General features: G+C 45.6%; 3 protein-coding genes across 3 annotated transcripts; all 3 read left to right on the plus strand.

Moving 5' to 3' along the window:
- Positions 1–8,236: 8,236 nt before the first annotated feature.
- LOC135399760 (uncharacterized) lies at positions 8,237–8,788 on the plus strand. The gene has a single exon (XM_064631492.1). The coding sequence runs from the start codon at positions 8,237–8,239 to the stop codon at positions 8,786–8,788; it is 552 nt and encodes a 183-aa protein (XP_064487562.1).
- A 342-nt stretch (positions 8,789–9,130) lies between these two features.
- Positions 9,131–9,496, plus strand: LOC135399763 (uncharacterized). The gene has a single exon (XM_064631496.1). It carries the CDS (start codon positions 9,131–9,133, stop codon positions 9,494–9,496), a length of 366 nt encoding a protein of 121 aa, XP_064487566.1.
- A 2,601-nt stretch (positions 9,497–12,097) lies between these two features.
- LOC135399768 (uncharacterized) lies at positions 12,098–13,411 on the plus strand. Its single transcript, XM_064631502.1, has one exon. The coding sequence runs from the start codon at positions 12,098–12,100 to the stop codon at positions 13,409–13,411; it is 1,314 nt and encodes a 437-aa protein (XP_064487572.1).
- The last annotated feature ends 1,151 nt before the right edge of the window (positions 13,412–14,562 follow it).

The following is a 14,562-nucleotide window of genomic DNA, read 5'->3' on the forward strand; positions in this document are numbered from 1 at the left end:
CAAAAAATATTTCGCTAATTTTTTAAATTCAGAAAACTTTTTGACGCTTTTTATGTTTGGTGGTATGCTGTTCCATTCATTTACACCACGAAAAAAAAAGTTAGTTTCCCGTAGTTAGTCTTAACGGTAGGGAAGTTAAAGAAACCTTCAGCCCCTGCTCTCGTGTGGTGAACAGCTCTAAGTTCATCGTAGTTCATGGCTACAGAAAGGAAGTGTCCGCTCAAAACGCCAAATGTTATATGTAATATGTGTTGAGATATTATTTGTTTAATAGCTAGTATCTGGTGATCGTGCATGATTGTAGCAACAGAAGACAAGTATGGTAATCGAAACATAATCCTTATAGCATGATTCTGACCAGTTTCCAGAGCACGTAAATGGGTGTTGTAAGTAAGGCCCCAGACACTTGCACATCAAGAAAAATGTGAGTGCACAAAAGCGTAGTAAAGGTTTAAAACAATGGGCGCAGGAAAGAAATGTCGAGTTCTAGTAAGGACGCTAATACCATAAGAGGTTTTACGTATGATACTTCGAATATGGGACTGAAAACGTAAATGATGGTCGAAAAGCTCGCCAAGAAATTTGACCTCTTTGCTAAACTGAATAGGGGCGTCGTGAACTGAACTGAATAGGGGCGTCGTGGACAACGTAGGGCAAAAACCCAGGCTACGCTGAGGACTGTGAAATATCATGGAAACAGTCTTTGCAGCGTTTAATTTTAGGTCATTTACATGGCACCATCCAATCAAGTTGTCAATGTCGGATTGAAGATCTGGAACCATTTGCGTGTCGGCCAGTGATGAGCAGAGTAGTGTCGTCAGCAAACAAAAAAACATGTGAATGATGAATGCATAAGGGGAGATCATTTATATAAACAAGGAAGAGAAGTGGGTCCAATGTAGAACCTTGTGGGACACCAGCATGTAACACAGCAGGGGATGAAGTACTATCTAACTTTTACAACCTGTATTCTGTCTTGCAAAAAAACTGTGTATAAGTGATAGAGCTGGACCGCAAATTCCATAAGCTGTTAATTTGGAAAGGAGTATTGTGTGATGCACGCAATCAAATGCTTTAGAAAAGTCAACAAAAACCGAGAGGGCTATGCCTCCAGTGTCCAACGAATACTTTATTCTGTCGCAAAAATTAATCAGGGCAGTTTCAGTCGAGTACTTGCTACGAAATCCGTTTTGATTGCTGCATAGTATATTAAATTTTTCAAGATACTTAACAAGGCGTCTGTAGAGAAACCGTTCGAAGATCTTACTAATCGCCCGCAAGATAGAGATCGGCCGATAGTTATTTACATCTGAGTTGTTACATTTTTTAAATAGCGGAATAATTACGACATGTTTCAGTGCCTTAGGAAACGTGCAGTGTTTGAAAGAAAGATTGATAATGTGTGCGAGGACAGGGGAGATAACGTCTCGAACAAGTTTCAGATTTGCCACAGTTATGCGATCGTAACCTGCGGAAACGTTACAGAGTGATGATATCACACGCGACACTTCCAACGGGCACGTAGGTTGTAGGAAGAAAGACTGGGATACACGCGGTACAACGGGAACAAAATGTAACTGAGGTGACTGTGATATGTCTGTTAAATTCCTAACTGTAGAAATGAAGTGATTACCGAAAGCAGATGGCGATGTCATGTGAATCATGATAACTTACACCATTGGAAGTAATCTTATCAGGAAATGACTGGCGGCTATGTCTATTAAGGAAGGAATTAACGATTTTCCACTTATTTTTGACGTTTATGCAAGATGCAATCCTTGAGTGAAAATACCGTCTCTTAGCACTGTGTAGTACTCTGGATAAATGTTTGGAATACAGCATATATCTCGCTCGCAAATTAACATTAAATGGGTTACTCTTAAGTTTCCTACTGAGATTATGCTTATTCCGCATTGATATATATATATATACATAAGAATGCCACGGGTAATCTACGGATTTCGGCCATGCAAGTGCTTATTCCTAGATAAAGTCGTGGTTGTGTTACGATCAATAGCATGAATAAGACAAGCAGAAAAAGTGTTATATGCATCATCAACGTGCTCACACTTATAAATGGTGGTCCAACCGACACCGGCCACGTCACAAACAAAGCGCTCCGAATTAAAACGCACGAAGGAACCCCTATCATCGCCACAGAGTCTGGACTGGAAAGTGGCAGATACGGCATAATAAAGATACGTCAATTTCAATAACCTCAGCATGTGACAGTAAACAGTCTTTGACCCATATGTGGTCTATTAGAGTAGATGTACTGCATGACTCTGCAAGGTGACGTAATCGGACATGTAAAACCGTAACTAGTAAGGCAACTAGAAAAGGCTACAGTAGTAGGCGAAATAGTATCTAATAAGTTTATATTAATATCACCAGTAAGTACAACACACTTATTTTCCAAACTCAACTTCTGTAACAACATATCTAAAGAACCAGTGAATTGCGTGACATTTAGAGATGGGGAACGATATAACACGCCGACGACAACATTTCTATGCGCACCGGACAAACAGCTTTTATCAACTTCAGCCCATACGCTTTCACAACATGGAATATCTAAGACAATATCATTGCGGAAAATATACCGTATTTGTGAAGCAATAAAGAGGCTTACTCCACCACCGACATTAGTGAGAGATTGATCACGGCAAACATGCTCAGTAACGTAGTTTTTGTACTGGTAAAGGGAGGTCTCATCGCTATTTAACCAAGTGTCGCTGATTGCGACAAGAGAGTAAGGCAATGGCCTGCAGCACAAAAAATCGTCTATTTCATGAAAGTGCCGTCTTAAACTTCTCGCATTAAAGTGAATTAAAGAAAATTCCGTCAACCCAATAGGGGAACAAAACAGAACACAGCCTTAGTCACCGTTCACTGCAAAGGGCCTATTTTCGCAATATCTGCTTCATGTCTGATTCGGAGGACCGAACTCTCCGTTGAAAGTCGTGCTTTAATCTGGCCCTCGTCGATCCAAACGAATTTCCAGTTACTAGACTTTGCAACGGTTCGCGTTTTTGCAAGCAGTTTTTTGTTGATAGGCGTAAGATGATCATTAAAGTAAATGGACCTAGTGTCGTTTTTAAAACCCAAGTCCACAGCGCAAAGGCGTGCTCTCTTAGCCTTCGTCTGAAACGCATTCTTTTTACTCCTCGAAACAAAGCGGAGAATAATATTTTTCCCAGATTTGTCATAAGTTGGTACACGATGCACAACTTCAATATCAGTTTCATCGACGTGCATATCGATTTTAACACCAATGGCCTGTATAATCTTCACGCAGTCTTCTCCCTGGTTTTCACGTACTCCCTTGATCTCAGAATACTGTTCGAGGTCATTCACTCTTTCCGCTAGCTCCTCGTTAACTTTTCGCAGTTTGGTATTTTCCACAAGAACAGCTTCCAACTTTTTTTGCGTTTCACAAAATTTTGCATTGATGAAGGACATGCTTTTGTTCACTTCTTCAAATTGTGCGGACATAGCAGAGCTGCATGATCTGAACTCCTGTGATATGTCATGTATAGCACTCATTATTTGACTCTTCATGTCTTTGATTTGCTTTTCCAATTCGACATTAGTCGGCATGGTGATTGTACGCGGTTACACAACCTCACACTGTCACAAGAACCAAGAGCCAGGATAAAATGACAAAGGTTATAGAAAGCGCTACAAACCTGCTAAGATAGTGAAAATTAGACTTGTGCAGTTGGTAGCGGCCTGGCTCAGGTGAACAGTGTAAGTGATCGCCTTAAGTGTCGCCCTTTTTTTAAGAGTGTACGATTAACGTACAAGCTTAAGATCTTCGGCGAACTACGGCTAGCTAGTAGGGGATAATTGTTTATCTCAGTTGATTCCGCTCACCCACACTTCCGGAACCGCGCGGATGAGATGGGGGCGATGCCGGCCAGTAGACTGGGCGCTGCGTAGGGTAAAAGGGCGACAGACGTCTGCATGCATCCCGCGCTCCGAGATCTCGCGTTCCAACTGGTGGACGGGGCAGTTCATAAGTAGGTAGTGTCACGCACATTGCATGTCGCAGAAAGGTCGGACAGAACACGGCCGAGGCGCTGCCTCATAACTGCATGGGGTAAACGGAATGTTCATGTATGCGGTGAAGAAGGGATGCGTAATGTCGCGGAAGGCCAGGTGGGAACAACAGTGAGAGAGACGGGTCTTGGGCTCCACAATAACATAGTACACCGCTCGTATTTTTTGTGTATATCTTATTGGGCATTTCATGGTTCGTTTTTGTGTGGCCCTCCATGAATGGTGTCGTCTAAGGTCAGGGGCCTCTGCTTTATATCTCTATTACTTCTTGTTACTTGGCAACCAGGACGGCTACAATGGATATCACTGTGCGGAACCCATTCACTTGATGCGCAGAAGCACATGGCTTCACCAAGACGCACTGCCACTTCAGAAGCCACCTCTTCACATACAATATAATTCAAGTGGGGCAGGATGGTCTGTCTGTAGCGTCGTGACTAGACATTGATCATAAGGTTCGTATTGTAGTAGCACGAAAAATAATCTCGTTCAATGGTTTGGACGGCAACACTCTGCCGAAAAGAGGAATGAAAATTCACGCATCCAAAACGAAATAAGCGAGTGCAGCTTCGTAATGTACTTCCTGATCCTCTACACTGTTAAAACAGAACTTCACCACATAGCACGCTCCAAGCCAACCATCATTCCGAATGATATCATTCTGTGCATAGATTTGATGAAAATGGGAGGAGGCGCCTATCTGGGACAAGACAATCTGCAACAAGGCGCCCCCCCCCCCTGTTTTGAACAAATCACACAGAATGATATCATTCGGTATGATGGCTGGCTAGGAGCGTTTTGAACAGTGTAGGATCTGCTCATAGTAAATAGCCATAAGATACATATATAACTCGCGGATGATAGGAGCAGTGATTCCCCGTTTTTTATTTTACCAATCAATCAATCAATAAGAGCATTCAGCGCGTGCTCAAACATCGGCCACCCGCATTGGTATCCGCCTCTGCCCGTTTAGCACGCCCCTCGAAGCTGAAGCTTTTTTTAAAGATACCGCCATATCCGTCCAGGTTGAATCCGAAACTATAACGCCGTTTTTTTTTTTTTATTCCTCGACAGTAACGTCAAAAATTTGACGCCAAAGAGGTAGTAGTTTCAGTGCGATTTGATGCAATGCATGGTAAGAGCAGGCGTTTGAGAATATGGTGAGTTTGTGATTCTGGACATCACACAAAAATGTCACACGCCAGGGTTGTAGGCAGAAAATATTTCGGGGGCGGGGGAGGGGGTTCTATGGGGACTTTACAAGGAGGATGAGGATTTCCCCCGTGCTTCCCTCTCCCAAATGCACAACTGAACGTACAATTCGCGGAGGGTTTGACCCCCTAAACCACCCTCTGACTAATCCCCTGTCACAGGGAGCGCCCTCTGGCGACGGACGGGCGGACGTCTGCTAGTCGCGAAGCCTCCGTGATCATGTCATGAATATCACTGCTGGAATATCGCCAGACGTGCTAACACCGTGGCAGAATTCATATTCATAAGCTCGATGAATCTCCGATGTCGATGAATTGCCATTTCTAGTCTTGATGTAGCCCCAAGAAACTTCGTACACTGAATGGAAATTGGCCAGTATATTACTTGACCGTCATCAACATCATTCGCGTTTCCTGAACGCCAGCTAACATCCACAGGATCTTAGGCATCTCGAGTACCTCTTGCTGTACTGACAATTTATTCGCCTATAAATCACTGCCACAATGCCTGAGTTGCTCAAAGTGACACTCGTTTTCATAGCACAGAACTTGACTACGTGGCATGCTGAGGAGCAAACTTTCCACAGCATGATAGCGTCATTACTCCTGATTTGTGGAAGTGCAGTGAACGCACCCTTTTGTGACGTTTAACAGAATTGCGTGAGTGTCACAAAACGGCGTACGCGCCTTCCGTTTTCGACAAATCAAGAGGGAGAACGTTGTTACTGCGGTTATGAGATGTTATCCAGCGCGTTCTCGCATGATTTATAGTGAAGACCTCGGCCGCGTGAGCTAGCCGGGTAGAGTTCGAGAGCGCACGGAGCGCGGTGCTTTTTACTATACGGGATATCTCCTTTTGCGAAGTGTGCCGCTCCCGCGCTCCCCACCTTCATCACCGGTTGCACCCGCCTGCACCTTAATGACATTTCTTGAAGTTACAAGGTCGGAAGACAGCTGTATACCGGAAAATAAGATTCAGTGACACTGAGAGGCCTATTCAGATACATTCCAAACACAACTTGCGTGCACGCGTCTTGTGCACTCCCAAAGCTCTGTAGAGGAAGAAGACGTCCTGCGCCACAGAGGCGCGAGACGTGACTGCATTTTCCCCCTTTTATGTTCGGCCTTTGACCAGTAAAGACGTTCTCTCCCCCTTACAGGCTCGTCTCTTCAAGTTGGTGACCCGGACAGAACACCACTAGTCCTAGCTCTATACAGCACCGGACATGGACCCGAGTGCTACGTCACAACGGCAGTCTGCCTCGGATCACGGCGACGCCTCCGCTTCTCCCAAAGCCGCCATCTCCGCTCCCGGCCGACTACCGGACTTCTGGCGTAATAATGTCCGCCTTTGGTTTGCGCAAGCCGAGTCAGAGTTTGCACTCAAAGGCATTCGCTCCGAATCGACGACGTACCACATGACCATACGGGCCCTTTCGGAGCGAGACATAAGCGAAGTTGCCGACATAGTGGCCAACCCACCGACCCATACTCCTTCGGGTGTATCCCGTTTGAGCCCATTGAAAATAATATTTCAAAAACAAACGCGTAAGTACCCACTGTTAAAAATATATCTCCCAGAATGTACGCTTAAAAGTAGACGCACAAAAATAATCGCCGAAATATCCCCGTTTAAATATAAACGCTAAGAAACCCACGCTTAAGAATATTCGTTAAAAATAAATCGTTTCAGAATCCCCCCAAATCCACTGTACAGTTGCTAGAGTCAAGTGGTATGGCCCAAATCAAGGTGAACTGCAAGCAATGGGCTTAACCTAACCTCACAGGACCAAACTAGCCTAATCTATCCCAAAACTAACCGAAATCAAAGTAACCTAACATAACATAACATGATATAACCAGGCTCCAACAGCTCCCCATAGAGCCCATAGTTTGAGATAATTCACACAACACTGGGCACACGACCAATCAAATTGCGACGTGGTGGATATTATGCACAACCAGTCGGCTAATCAGGAGCCTCCATGTCTGGCTGGCTTTTCGGTCGGTCCTGGCTACCGTCGACTTCTACTGGATTTCAGGCCTGCCGCCGTTACTCGGTATTCAAAATAACTAAAGCGATTTTGGGGTAAAATAAAGATTTATTTGATACAAAGCACTAATTCAAAGATCTGATACATGGGTGCACTGTGCGTACAAAGCCCACTGCGTTGCTGACACACTGGGACAAAGTTGGAACATGAAGCAGAACGAACACACCGTTCAACTCCTAATAGCGAGCCAGTCTCATCAGTGCGTACCATTTCATGATGAGCATCTTCTTTCGCTGCCTGCGGTGCATCCATTATAGCGAAGCGAAAAGCGCTTGTGTGGCACGTAATGCTGTCTTTGTTGACAGTCCTCGAAGTCCAACGGAGCTCGAACTTGTTCTTCACGCTTCAACTCATGAAGCACTTCGGTACCGCAGTTGACAAATTGTTCGTGGGATAACAGTTGTGTCCAGAAACAGCACAACACGCGTAGACTCACAAGGACGAACCAATAAACCCGCGAACATATTTCTGCAAACTGTTCTGTCGATTGACACCACCGAACACAGGAGGACGACATGCCGGCGACGCTATTTCGAAACTATGGTGAAACGGCCGGGACGCTGTACGCACATGCGCGCTACAAAATGCGGTTTCAAAACGTTCTCGACCAATCGGAGCGCGCGCGCAGTCTAGGCCAATGGGCTTGCAACATGGTGTATGGGCGCAGTGGTACATACTCTACAGCCGCGTCCTCGGGTACCTGAGGAGGACTGGTATAACCCGGCGTAAATTGCAATCAGTCCGCCTCCGTGCTAGATGGTGAAGGGATTTTGAAGCAGTTTATTCGGTGGATTATTGAACGGTGATCTCTAAGCGGGGATAGTAAGCGGTTTATTTTAGGAGATATATTTTTAACCGTGTATTTTTTTAAGCGGATTATTCTTGAATGTTTTATTCTACGCGTTCTTAATGGTGGATTTCGGGAACCTCCCCCCAAGCAAGCATGACACAGCGCTTTCAGCGGAAGAGCTAGGCGACTACAAACCATCTCAGCTCCTGCGTCGATCGAAAGCGCTCCTTGCGGACAAGGCAAGCTCGTTCGACGAAGACTGCTTGCGGGAATTGTTCACGGTGTCCCAGACCACGTCACTCACGGAGCTCGCAGCGTTGGCTGACCAACTCACCGAAGGCATGTCCCCATCCGTGGCGGCTGTTCACACCTCTCACACCCACCACGCCCAGCCCGACCTGGATTCTCGGCTGCAGGCGTTGGAGAAGTCGCTTGAGAGCCTTCCTCTGGTGCTACGATCAGACCGGTCGCGCCGTCGTTCCCCCTCCCCAGCACCACCAGATCCACGGCGCATCGGCAGTCGGCCGCAAGGCCGCACGGCCACCTACCGTTATCCGTCACCTCCACTGCCGGAATCGCTCCTTTGCTGGTGTCACCTCAAATTCGGTGCAGCTGCCCGCCAATGTCGTCCCCCCTGCGTGTGGGCGGGAAACCGGCGAGCCGCCCGTTAGCGACGACGAACGGAACCCGCGCGGCGCAAAGTCGTCTGTTTTACATCACCGACAGACTTTCCGGGGCTCCGCTTTCTTGTTCATACCCGAGCTCAAATCAGCGCCGTGCCCCCACTTCCTGGCGACCGTGCCAAGCGCCCCCCATGCCTTCTCCTACAAGCTGCGAATGGTTCACCCATTCCATCCTTCGGCGACCGCACCGTAACGGTAGACTTCGGATTATATCGCAAGTTCAAATGGTCGTTTGTTGTCGCGAACGTGGTACGCCCACTTCTCGGTGCCGAGTTCTTGAACTACTTTCACCTCGACGTTTGCAAGCGCCGTCTAATCGACGCGGTAACAATGGGTTCTGTCAACGGAACTGCGGCCTACCCTTCTGCTGGCATCCATACTGCGATTGCTCCCACTCCCAGGAACAAGTTCGAAGCCATCCCCGCCCAGTACCCTGCGCTGACGATGCCGTGCAATCTACGACTTCAACCCAAGCACAGCGTGACGCACTGTATCGAGCCTGACGGTCCACCTGTTTTCGCCCGACCTCGACGCCTTCCGCCGGATCGTCGCGCGGTAGCACAAAAAGAATTCGAAAGCATGCTTGAATTGGGAATCGTCAGACCGTCATTCAGTAAGTGGGCGTCTCCACTACACATGGTCCCCAAGAAGACCGGGGATTGGCGGCCCTGTGGAGACATGCTGGTGATGATCTAAGGGCTTTCTGGTGCGCAATAAAAGTTGAGTTGCTAACTTTGACTTTGCCTGGTACAAGTACCACGCTGTGGATTTTCAATTTATGCTTAGGAGTTTAATTGGCGCCAGTTAGCAATCTAAAGCTATCCGTATTATGTAGAGCTGTCACTTGAACCCCCACACCAGGTAAGAAAAGCCTCTCTTGGTTTGTGAGGTCGGTGTTAATTTTCATGACGATTTCAAATAGTTTCCCACCACTTGTCCTAGCAATGCGCAACTTTGCATCCCGAGCGAGTGGATCATTTGCTGCATGCTCTCCTGTGTCTTACGTATACATTGCACAATCATCTAAAGTCTTCTGCAGATGAGTATTCGTATGAAGTAGGGTATGAATCATACATCGATAGGAGTTCAAACAGCTACTGCTCGCCAGACGTTGATTCAAGTGAATGGTTACGTATTTAAATAAAGCAGCACCCAAATGTCCCAGCAAACCCACAGACGTCCCAAATTGGTCGCACACGTCACAGATGTCACGTGTATCCTCACAACGTCCGCTGTATATCCACCATGAGACGTCACAATTATATCCTCCAGTGAATATTCTGTGGATATACTACGAATATCACAACAATGACATTTCTTTACATTACAATAAAGATTCTTGTGGCAATAACAGCCATTTCATTTTTTGCATCAAGATGTATAAACTATCTTTAAATAAATAATTTCTCACTTCAGACATGTCCATCAGAGCAAATAAAAAAGCTCTCACAGAATAATCTGCCAGTCAACACCGACTGTTGGTGTAACGTAGAATCTAATGTTGACTAATGTTGAACAATGTTGTGCGTATAAAGATAGCGCTGAATCAACGCTATTTCAACTGTGAACTGTGAACTGAAACAACGTTGAGTTTCTACGAGCCACTCAACTGAGGATTTACGCAGCAAATATTTGCGTGGATTCTACATTGTACCTTCAACGTATTGTCAATATGGATCACGAATGGAAAAGTCGTTGCGTCTTTAGTCAACATACTGCGCACCCAGTTTGTTCGCACTGTATTTTATTTAAAAATTCTAATGTGCCGTTCGCATGTTGAGTAAGGACTGTTTGATGTGGTATTTATCTCACGTATTCCTCCATTAATAATAATATTTATTTTATACCCTCATATCCATACCCTTTGTAATCATATTTGTAAGGACTCAATACATATCGCACGATAGTCAACAAAGGAAGAGAGAAAAAACATATTTTACCTTTTCCACGGGAATTATTATGATCGGTCACGTAGGTTGAGGTATGAAAAAAGGGAGTACGAAGAAAGAACGAAAGAGGAAAGAGGACACAGGGAGAAAGAAGGAACAGGTAGAAAGACAGCAAAACAAGAAACGAAGTTCCCAACAGCGCGAGCCGAAGCGTAACGACGTCAGCCTCATCGCCATCGACATTCTCTAACCGCCGTTTCAAACAAGCGAGGCGCAGGCGCGTCGTAGCAGTTCGGTAGGATATGGCATTTTGATACACGGAAGGGTCTTTGGATCTTCAGCATCATGCGTATTTGGTACTGGAATATCATCGAGGCAGTACTCGCCAATACGGTGAACAACTACGTTGAGCATAACAGCCAATGCCGTGGTGTGCGAGAGTTAGGGTTCCTTTGTTCTCCGGCTTTGGAGTTCAGGTGAGTTTTCGTTCTTCCTTTTGCCTCACTTAAGATCTGTGCATTGCTGTTTGTTCAACAATCACATGCGGTAGAGGTGTGGAGCAATAACAGCTTAGAATCTGAGTAAACAGCTATCGTTTTCAGGCTGGTGCGTAATACTGACGAACTCGTGCGAACTGTGGGACTGTGTGTGTGTGTGTGTGTGATATGTACTTTGGCGTATGCTCAAACAGTATGTAGCGCAGATATTTCAGATGTTGCATATTGCAAGATGCAAGTATATTTCTTCACATCTATTTGATTCTGGTACTATTTTATTTACTGTTTATTTTATAGGATGATGAAAGTAACGGTGGTCTATTCTATGAAGTATGAGCAGCCTGCTAGTAGATAAGCTTGGCTCAGCTACAGTTGTCTTTCATATAAAGGAAAGCATTTACCATTTCACGTCTTACTGCGCTGTTCTTCAAAGTTCCTTAGTTTTTGCATGACTGCTAATCTTGCTGTAGAGTAAGCTGGTTGTGCTTTTTGCATTCTTAATTACATATAACTTCAGTAACAGTTGTCAGAAAGCTTGAATTACGTGTGTTTTTGTCACAATGGATGCGATGTGGCTCTAGATTGATGAAACGTGACTGTTTTACAGTATCCATACACACACGTGGACAGCCTCACGCATGTGTTGTTGGGGAATCGAAACTAACTTTATCTTCTTTGTGTGTGTTGAATGGGTTTGGGAACTGTCCTGAAACGAAAAGGACGAAGAGGAAGTTTGCACGATGATGATGATTAAAACGAACGTTTTTAGACGAAACATGACGCTTGTCATCCTTTTCTGATCGGCAAACTGAGAAACGAACAGGGTCATCGTGTTGCAGAACACAAATTTTTGGTGCCGAAACCCGGGAATTCCACTGAGACTAGAGAGGGTGGATTGAGCATCAACAACGATGGATCATCTAAAGCAAAAACGAGGAGTTCTACGTACAGCAGTGACGAAGCTTATCAATGAAATCGACGTGTTACTGGGAGCACCTACTACAACGACGGGTGAGCTTTGCACAAAACTTGATCTTTTGAAGTTAAAAGAAGAGACTCTAAAGTCTTTAGACAACTCTATCGAGGCTCTTGTGGTGGATGAAGACTTCGCTGATGAGATTCAGACAGTCTTTTCTTACGAAGAAAAAATATGTGTAACGAAATCAAAAATTTGTCAGAAACTGAATGCGCATGAGAGACCACCTGAAGTACAACCGGAGTCCACAACAGGCACGCAACAAACACGGGCAAGAAACCCCACTGATACCAGGGTGAAACTACCAAAGTTAGAAGTGCCGAAGTTCAACGGAGAACTTACGCTTTGGACGACGTTTTGGGATCAGTTCGAATCCAGTATTCATACAAACGAAACTTTGCACAAAGTTGACAAGTTCAAGTACCTTAAGAGCTACTTGACTGGCAAAGCAGCTACCGCTATTAGCGGGCTGCCACTTACCAACGAGAACTACGATGCTGCGATAGACATTTTGAAACAACGTTTCATCCAGAAGCAACTTATTGTCGACCAACATCTAGACCGCTTGTTGAATCTGCCAAAGGTTAACGATGCACAGAATTCCGTACGACTTCGGGAACTATATGATGAGATCCAAGTAAGGATACGAAGTCTACGGGCTCTTGATGTCGACCCGAAAGATTACGGAGTCATGCTGATGACTGTGTTGCGCAAGGTCATACCAAAAGAGGTGACTTTAGGCTACAATCGCAAGTACGCGGGAGCTACCCCCGAAGGCAAAGAAGAAATTGAGAATTTTCTAGACTTTCTCAAAGTCGAAGTGGAAAGTCGAGAGAAGGACATGTCGTCAATCGACAAGCGCATGGAAGGCGGGCGTCATAGCACGGAACGAAGGGACACAAGGCGACCTTTCGAGCGGCAAACCACCGGAGCCTTGGCGACTGGAGTGACAGTTCGACAGACAGACTGTGTTTTATGCAAAGCAACTGACCATACTCTAGAAAACTGCAACGGCAACCTCGAGGTTGAAGACAAGAAAGCTTTACTTTCGCGAGAAGGTCGCTGCTTCAAGTGCGGAAAGCGGTATCACCGATCAAGAGACTGCAGAACCGCTCCTCGTCTAAAATGTTCACACTGCGGTGGGCATCATCTCACGGTACTATGTGAGCAGCCCTTGAAGAGACAAGGCAATGAAGAACCCAGGAATTCTCGTTTGGGTGTGTTGTCATCTACCATGTCTGAGTCCTAAATCAACAGAGACAGCGGCACGATCCTTCTACTGACAGCTCGGGTATGGGCAGAAACTAACGCAAAGCGACAGTTTGTGAGGATAATGCTTGACGGAGGGAGTCAAAGGACATTTATTAAAGAGAGAATCCGCATAAGGTCCCTTCCGAGATTTTCGAACATTCGTCACCTTTAGCCATCAACGACCATGCCTGTAAAATATCTCCTTCGAAAACTGAGTCAAACTTGATAAAAACGATTTTCTTCTATGACGCGCTCGGTGACATGGTAGTGCGAGCCACGAGCGCTTTTCTGCAAGCAACACCGAGCGTGATGTAAGTCGCGAGATATCCCGCGCCGTCCGCCATGCTTTGCTGTGTGTTTTGGCAGTTTTGACGAAGGAAATTTTCCGTAGCAATTGTGTTCGTTACGTCGCACACTGATCTTACACCCACCACGATGGCCGGTAAGACATGCTGTATAATCAGTTGTGGCAACAGGTCGTATACAACAACAGACGTAGCATATTTCCAGTTTCCGACGGCCAAACAACGTCGTTTGGAGTGGGAAACGGCGCTGCGCAAAATCAAGTGGAAGAAGACAAGCTCGAGAACGATATGTTCTCATCATTTTGAGCCAGGAATGTTTGACACGAAAAGACGGCTCATGCGGGAACTCGGAGTGGCACCTGCGGGCACCTGCGGGATGCACCGACCGCATGTGTACCTGCAACATGTTTCATATTACGCGTGCACCCGTGGCACTTATACAGGGTATCCCAGAAAACGTGTCATTGAATTATAATAAAAAAACTACGCCACCTAGAATCATGCGGTCAACAGCATTTGTTCTTATTAGTTTTTGCCACCTCCTAATGTGAATGTCATTACTCCAAGTTTAATTATGTAAATATTTGCGAACTGAACTCGGAAATTTGCCAAGTAAAGGTCACTTTTTTACCCCACCAATATGAAGAGCGTGCCGAATACACTCAAATTGATGATAATTCACAGTGATATTCACGAGCTATTCCATCGGAAAAAATAGCCGAATATCATGTTTTTCGGAGCAAAGGACAATAGCGCGCGATGACGTTTTGAGCGCAATCGCTCTGAGTGCGACGAAAGGAGGTTCCGAAGCCAACCCACAGAGTGATAGTAGAAAAAGTAACAG

The sequence above is a fragment of the Ornithodoros turicata genome, chromosome 7 (assembly GCF_037126465.1).
Source record: "Ornithodoros turicata isolate Travis chromosome 7, ASM3712646v1, whole genome shotgun sequence".
NCBI lineage: Eukaryota > Metazoa > Arthropoda > Arachnida > Ixodida > Argasidae > Ornithodoros > Ornithodoros turicata.